Genomic DNA, 11,160 nt, shown 5'->3' with positions numbered 1-11,160 from the left:
GACGCTGCCAGTTGTCGAGATGACGAGGATTCTGAATTTGGTGTCTCTGTTGTGTAGGAACTGAACAAATTTTAGAAACATTTTGTTGGCTATAGTATGAGGATCATGTGACCATTTTTCTGGTCTATTATTTTTCTGTTTCTGAAAAATTGACTGAAATAAAGGCCAACAACCAGCAGGTGTGCTTGTCCGATCTTTTTATCCTTACAATCTCTTCTTATTTCGTTGTGCATTGGAACAAACTAGCTGGCGTGCTTGTCTGATCACTGATTCTTACATTTTTCTTCTTGCATGGTCCGAATTAGAACTTGTAAGAGCATTGCTATGCATACGACGATTTTCATAGGACACTGTACATCGAACCGTCCTTGTGTCGGTGCAAGCTTCCCACGTACGATGCCTGGTGATACGATCTTGTACGTGGCCTGTGGTGCCTTGCAGCTTGCACCGACACAAGGACGGTTCGATGTACAGTGTCCTATGAAAATCGTCGTATGCATAGCAATGCTCCTTGTAAAACGTCGCATGCTTTTCAACTTGCAAAAGGGTAGCTGCATGAATTAACCAAACTGCATGAACTGTACAATTATGAAGAACCTGCAGTTGAGACCAAAGATTCAACAGCATGGCATCGGCTGCAAGGCTCCAAGATATTTAACTTGACCATAGGGGGGACTTTCCCAACAATGTATTTTCTGATGGCCAAGAGCGCTTTCTGTGCCTCCACCAGGCTATCCCCATCCATGAGGATGAGGGGGTGACACTTGTCAGATTTCGTGACAGAGCAACTAGGATGACATGTGGTGTCCAGCGTAAGGCAGTCGAGTGATGTTGTGTTCTCGAGGATATGACATGTTAGCTCAACCAAGCTCTTTGCCGAGCAAAAGCCAGTGATTGTCACACTCTTGAGCTTGTCATGGCGCTGCTCCGGAATCTGCCTCAGATCATGTGAGGGCTCTCCGAGAATCGAAGCATGCTGCATGCGATGCTGGGATATCTGCATAGGACCAATATCAATGCCACTTCTCTCTAGAGAAACCAAGATACCAAATACAAGGAAGGGTGAAATAACTTACAGCTAACACGAAAGTTTCCAAGCAAGGAGAAGCATCGAGAAAAGAAACCAGAGAAAGATAATCATAAGCTCCTGAAAAAGCCATTCCCACTAATGAAATCTGCAAGAGCTTGAGGTGGAGAAACTTGCTAGATAGCATCGGTGTGTTCACCATCTGCATAAAGACATCTGAGACCTTAATTGCATTCCAATGTATCACTACTTTACTTTTATCGCCGGGCATAGCAAGTCCATAATAATCATCTAAAGTTTCAGAGTATACCTCATTCAGTGATGATATGGTAAGTGTTTCAACATTTGGCGCAATAGCCAAAAGATTTTGCCGAGCATAACAGACAATGTTGGTCTGGTGGAAGCATATCATGCGTAGGGTTTTCACTTGCAGTGAGCCCCCAAGTGAGATTTGACCTACGAAACCTGCAAAGTAAAAAGTGGTGAGATTTGGAGCATTGCTCTCTACCACCTGCAGCCTATCGCAATAGGCCACCTCCAGAAAACGGAGACGCTGCAGCAGAGAAGGTATCTTCAAGGAAAATATCTCCTCGCAGTGCAGGAGTTTCAAGCACACCAAAGCGGGAGAATTGGAAAGGAGACACCATAATTCATCCCCAGTAATCCGCGTGCAACTCATATGCAGTCTTGTCAGGCTTCTTAGGCAACCAAGATCAGCCATGGGACGCAAGGTACAGTAACACAGGTCGAGATATTGAATTGAGTTTCCGCTCCCGTTAGATAATAGTGAACATGGGAAGTTATACACTGAAATGATGGGTACAGCATTCTCGAAAACAATGGTGGGTAGAGGCAGCGTCAGGATCAGTTCTTCAATCCCTGGAGTAACAGCAATACGGAGCCAACTATCAAGATAGGCGAAGTCGATGTTGTCACAACTATAGAGATCAATGTCTAGTGTCTTCACGCCGATGCCTGAGCGATTTTGCATAATCAGGTCAATCTTGCTGATAAGATCTCTTGTTATTACATCCCTAGACGCATTTCTATTCAAGCCAAGTGTTCCCAGACTGAATGCAAGGTTGGGACGGCATATCCAGTTGTGTCGGAATGTGCGCGATGCGCAAGCAGCACGAGCAGCATCTCTAAGTGTCATTTTTGCATGAATATGCCGCAAGATATCCTGCATGCAGTAGACATAGGAGAATACACACATTAGAATTATAGATGCAAGAAAATAGATTGGAAAAACTCAGATAAAATCATAAAATAGCAATCCTTAAGAATAAATGGTGATTCAGCCTGCCTATATGTTTGAATTAGACATCATAAAGGGAACAGTGCAACCAGTATGTGAAGACGTGCATGTAAGCATGGATAAAAAGAAAATTGGAGAAAGGAGAACACTGATTAGGGCTGCTCGACACCTCAGGAAGGTAATGAAGTATTCAGAGGAAATGATTATGTAGTAAAAAGTGTTTATACCCCCATCCTTCTAGTCCGAATGTGGCACCCCGCATTTTAAGCTTGGCTATAATTCTGGGTATACTCTATTAGTTGGTATCTTCCTGCCTCTACTCCAGGGAGAGGTACAACCTAGATTGCAGCGACATCTATACGTGTATCAGTATCGGGGCGATACGGATACGTAAATACATCATTTCTGAAAAGCGTCAATACGAGGATAGGTTTGAATATTTTTGAAAATAATATAAAGAATATGTTATCAATTAAGCATCAAGCCATTTAGCATATATTTAGTCAGTGCAGCCCATTATCTTCTATCTTCTTATCCATGATTCCAACAAAATCAAGAACCAGCAGCCAAAGGGTAGCAGCAATTTACCAAACATAAAAGTTCAGTTAGAGAGAAAGGGAGGAGGAGGAAATCAGAAGCCTTCCATTAGACAGAATTCTACAGGATAGTGGAGGGAAGGGGAGCGGGAGCACCGGGGAAAGGAGCCCACCACGGGCACTACTAGAGCCTGAGAGGTATCGGGGAAGTATCGGTGTTTTCTTGGGTATAACATAGGTCCCAGGTTTTTGGGTGTCGTTTCTTTCAACTGAATTCTTGTATGACAGCATTACGAGGCTGGTGCTTGCACCATAGCCAAATGTGTCTTAATATTAGAAAGGACTTTCCTCTTATTACAAACTGTAGCAGTAGAAAATTAGAAACATCTTGTTTGGAGGGCTGTTGGATGGAGTTGGCTGGTGGAATTCGAGCCAGATCCTGCCATTCTCTCCTTGGCAGAAATTTAGTAAGTCTACTGAATTTAGCTTCAATAGTTGATTTCCTCTCAAACTCCATGTACTTTTTATACAGTTTCCACTAATTTACATTGACAGATACTGCGGGCTACAAAATTCGAAAGCAAAAATATCTCAACCCAAACCAGACACCTACCCAAATCCCCAGCAAACCCTCCAAAACATAATCCAGAGTGGAGACAAGCCAGAGTCCTTAGATATAATCGCAGTGATAGAAAACTACAAAGAACTACTACTATTCATAAGCCACAACAAGTACACATGCCTACAGCTTAATATAGTAACCAAACGAAACAGTGCCTTGAGAGCCCCCACTCACTCACTTTCCGTTCAACATCCTGCCTGTAAACCCTCAGGAACCAAACATACCAAGAAGCGCCACAATACATGTCCATTGTTATCCAGCAAGCACAAGCTTGCCTGTGGTTTCGAACAGAGGAAGTGTGATTTTACTTGAAACAGGTGGAATTCTTTAAGTATCAGCATCATGTACCTCTGGAAGACCGGGACAAGATATTCCTCTGTCAACATGATAGTCATCATCTTGCTGGCAGCGCAGACTGTTTCTTTTAGCCACCAAAGCAACCGGTCCACCTGCAATAGACCACAGCTATGGTGAGAACAGGCATTAGAATGCAGGCTCAAGGATACCGCGTGTAGCGCATCAGATCCTATTTGTGAAGATCAAGAAGATTCCCCTCTAGGTGCAGGTTATCCGAGAGGATTGCATCCTTGACTCAGCACACTTAATGGATGCTGCCTTCCCCTCCAGTCAAAATAGCTTTTGAATTATTTCTACTGTAATTTCCCGGCAGGGTAATCTCTTCAGGCAGAACTCGCCATTGGCACTTAAGAGGGGACTAGGACAGAGATTTGGTGTCCAGTTTTCGTTCATATTCCCCAATTTTGTGCCCAAGCAAACATAGGCTAGCCGACTTAGATCATCCAAGTGATCGAGCTTCGTCCAATTCCCACCCAAATAGAATCCCCACCTATACCGCCACACACACAAATAAACAGTTTTTCCTCTGCCAACAGATATATGTAACACACTAAGAGAATATACAAAACAAAAGCAAATAAAGAACTGAGAGGCATAAAAAGGGAGAGAGTGCAAGCAGGAGCCTTACGGTCTCGGATTCGCCGGCGGCAGCGCAGCCTGTGCCGCTTCTTGGACATGAGGAGCCTCATCAGTGTCGAATCCTGCGTGAAGCGATGTTTAGGGGCCGAGACGGCAGGGAGCAGGAAGGGCAATCGAGATTTTTCAAGCCCGGGCCTCGACCCAAGACGCGAGGGGAGGTGGAGGAGATCGCGCCGGCGGAGCTAGGAAGGAGTTTGGTCCGGACTTCGCTGAGGACGAGGTGCTGAAGTGGCTTCAAGGATTCCAGTATTTTCTATTTTATTTTTTGATGAAGAGAGGATTCCAGTATTTTGGCAAGCCAATATCAAAGGCCCTTAAAGAACGGAAATACTATCTGGCTTACGCTTCCTGGGAGGCCAACCCTAGCAAACGCGCCTAGGGTCGCATGATCGCCATCCCACGGCTGGCAGTTTTTGGCCAAAAAGTCCCCTAAAGGAAAGAACTGCCATGGCAATTTCTAAAAACTGCCAGTCCCACACCCTTCAAATGCAGTGAAAATTGTCAGGGTACCGCGTTCGTTTGCCACTCATCTACTAGCGAATGTTGACTAGAGACAAGAGTCCTAAAAAAAGGTAAAGCCAAAGTCCTCAAAATTTCACTAGTAATTTTTGAAGGTCAGAAAGAAAAATTAGCAGTCAACCAATTGATAGTTATATCGGAGCCGACAAATCTTGAGCTTAAAATTTACTATGACATGGAGGACTGGCTCTTTATGAGTACTGACAGTACGAGGATGCGTGAATTGAGAATTGTAAATTAAATGCATGAGTTAGGAGTTGTAAATTAATCTCAGACATTAGTTAAAGGGTGTAAAGTGCACTCTTCACCTTTCTTATGGGCAGCAAAACTGGCTAGTGTAAATTTAATTTTGAATTAAAACTACTATAGGTCATCAGGGAAACCAAAATTTTCAATTTATTTCTTTGAACGTCAAGAGATAGGTCTATTGCTGGAAGGGCAAGCTTATGTCATATGGAGGTCAGCTAGTTCTGATTAACTCAGTACTGACTAGTATGCCGATGTTTCTACTTTCGTTCTTCGAAATTCCGAAAGGGGTCCGAAAGCGACTTGATTTCTTTAGATCTCGTTTCTTTTGGCAATCTGATGAGGCCAAGAGGAAATACCACCTCGCGCGATGGGATATCCTTTGCCGACCTAAAGACCAAGGGGGCCTCGGCATTGAGAACTTAGAAATTAAGAATAAATGTCTTATGAGCAAATGGTTGTACAGATTAAAGACAGAGCCGGAGGGCATGTGGTCCCAAATCCTGCGCAATAAGTATTTGCACTCGAAAACGCTAGCCCAGGTTACCATGAGACCGACTGACTCGCCATTCTGGAAGGGACTTATGAGAACGAAGGATCTGTTCTTTCGTAGGGTCAAATTCTTGGTTGGCAACGGGATGTTAACAAGATTTTGGGAGGATACGTGGTTAGGAGAGACGCCCCTGGCCGTACAATATCCTACCCTATATAATATTGTGCAACGTAAGGAGGATTACGTAGGCACCGTCCTTCAAACTATTCCTTTAAACATCCAGTTCAAACGTGTGTTAGTTGGTGAGAGATGGGCCGCCTGGATGCACTTGGTTCGGAGATTGATAGAAGTTCAACTCTCCGACCTGCCGGATTCAACACAATGGAAGTAAACTAAGAATGGGATGTTTACGGTGGAATCATTCTATATGGATCTGATTAATTTTGGCCCCCTCTCAAGGTCACTACACATTTGGAAAGTTAAGGTTCCTTTGCGTATTAGAATCTTCATGTGGTTTGTCCACAAGCAAGTGATACTCACAAAGAACAACTTAATTAAGAGGCGATGGGTAGGCAATTCGCGGTGTTGTTTTTGTCATCAAGATGAAACAATACAATATTTATTTCTTGAATGCCCACTTGCCAAGTTACTTTGGAGAACGATTCATATAGATTTTAATATTAATCCTCCAGTAAATATTGCGTCTTTGTTTGGGACGTGGTTAGCTGGGGTTGAACAGATTACTGCGGCTCGTATTCGGATTGGAATATGTGCGCTATTATGGGCTATATGGAATTGCAGGAATGATATGATTTTTAACAGACAACACACTTTAACTTTTTTGCAGGTTATCTTCAGAGCTACACCTTGGATCCGTACGTGGTCCTTACTCACTGCTATGGACTCCAGGGAGCCTTTGATTACTGGGTGCAATAAATGGGAGATGGTAGCTCAGGTTATATTCAACCGGTTCGGATGGCGCTCGCATAACAGGGTAGGAGTAGTCTAGGGAGCTTATCCTTCTTATCACCGTATCGGTGGTCATTGTCCGCATGTATTTTTCCTTTTTTTACTTTTTTTTGCTCCGTTTGCGAGCTGTAAGACCTTTATGACGATACTCTTTGGATTGTTAATAAGTGGTCCGCATGCATCATCTTGATGCAGAGGCCGGGGGCAAGCCTCCATTTCCAAAAAAAGAGATAGGTCTATAGGTTGTCATGTCAGTTCTTTCACCAAATTTTATAAAGATATGTTTGCATTTTGTAGAGAAGTAGCTAGTAATTAGAGGGCTAACACTACTGGGATGCATTGCATTTCACTTGGAGGCATCGGGCCATGTATATTTTGGGGGGGGGGGGGGGGGGAAGAAAAAATCGTTAAGACTAGTATAAGAATTTTTTATGCCTCGCGATCTCAGCAAATCAGATCATTTAAATCCCTATGGAAAGAATGGTTTCTAACAAAACAACGAAAAAATAGCACGCGAGTCACGAGGCATACGTGCGCAACGCACTTGATCTACTTTTTGGGGGAAATTGCATTTTTTTTACTGGGGAGAAGTTACAGGTTGTCCGCTCTGATTAGGAGCAGAGAAATCATATTCCTATGAAATATGGAAAACTCTTTCTTTAAACCGGATGATTTTCTCTCCCGTCAAGCCGCCTCCTCTGGTTGACACGTGTTTGGGTCCACTGCATCTCCTCCGAGCCTTTATCCCTGCAACCTTATCCTCTCTAGATCGAGCCGCGGGTCGTCTTCTCCCTCTTGCTTTTTCCTCTCCATTCGGGGCGAAGCACAGCCGCACTGTCGACTGCTTGCTCCCCCTCCTCCCCCCACCCTCCCACCCATGTCAAGGACGTTGCAAAGCCCGCCGCCGAAAGCTGATGCAATCCAACACATGCCACCCGCTGCTACAAGCAAATTTTTCCTCTACTGTTGCATCCTCGTGCCAATCCTACTCCTTCGGCGAGCTCTGCCACTCCTCCTCCAGCGAAGCAGCTGTTGCTATTTGCATCCTCGCCATGGACGCAGACGCTGTTGTTGCTACGGGGCGTCTCCTTCAACTTCGGTTGCAGTGGAGCTTCAATGCGCCGCCGGTGCTGCGTCGGAGCTTCGTCGCGACGCGGGCGCTGCAATGAAGCGTCGCCCATGGCTGCAATGGAGCTTCGCCGATGCATCGCTGCAGTCCTTTGGCTGCAATGGAGCTCCGCCGGTGCTGCACTGGAGCGCCCTTGGTGCTGCAATGGAGCTTCGCCGGCGTCGTCGGTGCTGCGCCGCCGCTTTGTCTCGCCACCAGGGGTTGCAATGGAGCTTCATCAGGGGGTGCATGTGTCCTGGTACTGTAGTCGCTTGTTTCTTGCAATCTTCTTCGCTGCTACAGAGGAGATGAAATGCGAGAGAAAGGAGAAAGACAACGGGTTGTGTTCGCTCTAGTCAGACGGGCTAGGTAATCCTAATCAAACGGCTGGATAGGCAGTGATCTTTGCAGCCACCATGAAATGTTTACGTACTGCGAGAGGATGAGTAACTGCCTGGAGCAAAACATGGAAATAATAGCCATCAAATTGAACTAGTAGGTAAGAATTTTGTAGAACCTGTCACATAAGAATAGAGTATCGTAGTATAGTGCATTAAGGGCATCTCCAACAGCAAGCCGCAAATTTCCTCCTGCATCCGTCCGCTTTCCTCTGCCACAGTCACTTCATGAAAATATCGTCATTATTGCATTTCACTTGCACGACCGAATGATATGAAAATAATAGTGCAAGAGTGTCGTGGACTAAGCTGGAATCTGCAACATTTTATTGAGAGGGAAAGACAAAATAATATGAGCTCTTTGTTAGATCAACAATAATGTATATGAAAGCCACTCGACATTTTCATCATAGTCTTCCCCTAGGCACGACTCAACAAAAGAAAAAGAAACAAAATTCAGAGAAACATACTGAAATATTTTTGGAGTTTTTAGTTTTTCATGAAGGAAGCAAATTAAAGAAGGGAAAACAAAAAATGAGAAAACTATTTACACGGGAAAGTTCCCAACAAGCAAAAGAAGAATTGAGAACTCTTTTTGGATTGTATTTTTAATACTACAGCTAAATTAAACTAGCAAGAAAAACCGAAAAGAAGTAAGAAATATTTTTGGATTTTCTCAGAGTTTTTTAAACACACAAGAAGAAAGCGAGAAAATAAATCTAGCATGGATAATACAATGAAAAAGTATGGACACCGACAACTGGAGTGAAATGTGTAATGTCGGTGGTAATACGTTCTCCTCCAAGTTTAGGCTTTTGGCTTAGCTTGGTAATCACCATCCGCGGCCTGGATAATAATCTGAGTGATAGCTCATGGAGGCTCTTGGTGCAGCCTCCCCAGCCCGCCGAGCAGCCTCGACCTTCGCATTGTACGAGCGGGCCTCACTCTCAAGAATGTAATATCTTCTTTTACTGTAATAATGAAAGAGAGCAGGTGTAGGCAAAATTAACAGGTACAATGAGATCTTTATTGAACCTCAAGTTATAAGTATAATCAATAGGGTTTCCCTTAAGGAACTTATGGCGCTTCATGGCCTCAAAGTCTAAGTACCGAGTAGGTAGGATGGGATCATTAGGCCAATGTGACACACCAAACTCCTTAGCTAAACGAGATGCATATATCCCACCATAAAAGTGACCACTTTCAGCATTGCATTGCAATCTTTGTGCAACGATCGCTCCAAGATTATAACATTTAATTCCGGTCAGAGCTGTGTGTATGAGGCTCAAGTCAGGGGCACATAGTGTGCTACAATCCTGCTTGCCCATGATGCATTTTCCATCAAAGAGTGCAAAGTAATGAATTGATGGGAAATGAATACTTTTTATTCTACCATGTGTCACTCCTCTACCCTCACCATAGCAAAGATTAATCAAAAATGACTCATACTCAGATTTTGGAGGTTCGTCCAGCGAACCCCAATATGGGATTTTACAAGCATCACAGAAAGCTTCTAGAGGCATGGTAAAGGGATAATCATAAAGACTAAATGAAACTCTAGACTCACGAGGATAATATTTAATTTTTTAGTGAGCGTCTTTGTGAGGTTGAGATGTTGAATGCACTTATCTTCTTTTTTTTGCGAATGGAATGCACTTATCTTCGATGTAGGGGCCGAGCTCGGTGTTTTGAACATATTGCTCAAATTCTTCCTTAATACATGCACCTACCATGAAATCGTTACACATCCATATGCATGATTTGGTAGCGGCATCCAGCATCGAGCTTGCACTTGGCTCAACATAAGACCGTCGTATCGAGCCACTACTCGATGATGCCTCCGAAGACCTCCTCCGTGAAGAACTCCTTCCAAAAAGGTACAATTTATTCGCGTACGAATTTCTGAAATTTTTGGGTCGCAAAAATTTGTCAACAAAACTTCGCAAGATTGATAGCAACTACTCATATGGATGCCTAGAGGCTATATTGAGCATTTAAACTACTTAGAACTCTAAGAATTCAACATGCAAGCCCATTTACAGCAGCACCAAGAGTAGCTAATTATTCAAAATATAAACCACTAGAGCAAAAACTAATTGGAGCAATGGAGGAACTACATACCAAGTAGCAATCCCGCAAAACAGTTTCAGAAACGGAGCTTCGAGCTAAGAGATCGAAATCCGTGGATTTGAGCTCAAGAACACGAGAGAGAGAGAGAGAGAGCTATGGTGATTTTTTTGGAGGTAGGTGACGACATGGGCTAAAGAGATAAGTAAGGGGACCCACATGGGGCCCACCACCCACCAGGGTGCGCCTGGGGTGGCTGGCGTGCCCTGGTGTCTCGTGGGCACCAGGGGAACCCCCTCTGATGTTATTTGTGCCAGATATTCTCAAATATTCAGGAAAAAATCGTGTCAAAATTTCAGGTCATTCTAAGCTCTTTTTATTTTTGACCACTTTTTTATTGCACTGGAAATTCAAAAAACAGACTAAGCATGGCATTTTATTTTAATTAACTAAGAAAAACAGAAAACAAAAGGTAGGGACAGAAGGTTGTGCGTACTAAATTTATCGACCACATGCCTTTCGAAAATAATCCATTAATAAGGTTGATCAAGTCTTATTAACAATCACTCTCGATTAACATGAACCCGAAGAACTTTCATAAAACACGAGGTTACCTCAACAGGGATAGGCATATCCCCAACAATAAATATTTCATATTTCATTTTGGCAGTAGGTAATGGGATTTGAAAACTTCCAATAGTAATTGTCAGAGACTTTTCAATAACATTAATACCATTCACTTGAAATTGTTTCTTCGGAAAGTGCACCGTATGCTCATTATCATTGATATGAAAAGTGAATTTGCTTTTATTGCAATCAATAACATATCTTGCAGTATTCAAAAAGGGTTTACCAAGGATAATCGACATGTTGTCGTCCTTGGGCATCTCAAGTATAACAAAGTCTGTTAAGATAGTAACA

The 11,160-nt window shown here is 43.4% G+C and overlaps 1 protein-coding gene across 1 annotated transcript; it reads right to left on the bottom strand.

The window, feature by feature from the left end:
- Window positions 1-529: 529 nt before the first annotated feature.
- LOC109734034 (uncharacterized) lies at window positions 530-4,726 on the bottom strand. The gene is made up of 5 exons (XM_020293251.4): window positions 4,429-4,726; window positions 3,792-3,892; window positions 1,338-2,210; window positions 1,077-1,229; window positions 530-997 (listed from the first exon to the last, which is right to left on the bottom strand). The coding sequence occupies exons 1-5, from the start codon at window positions 4,487-4,489 to the stop codon at window positions 587-589; spliced, it is 1,599 nt and encodes a 532-aa protein (XP_020148840.1). The 5' UTR covers window positions 4,490-4,726; the 3' UTR covers window positions 530-586.
- Window positions 4,727-11,160: the final 6,434 nt, after the last annotated feature.

Source organism: Aegilops tauschii, chromosome 5 (assembly GCF_002575655.3).
Source record: "Aegilops tauschii subsp. strangulata cultivar AL8/78 chromosome 5, Aet v6.0, whole genome shotgun sequence".
Lineage (NCBI taxonomy): Eukaryota > Viridiplantae > Streptophyta > Magnoliopsida > Poales > Poaceae > Aegilops > Aegilops tauschii.
This window is presented reverse-complemented; position numbering and strand designations above follow the sequence as displayed.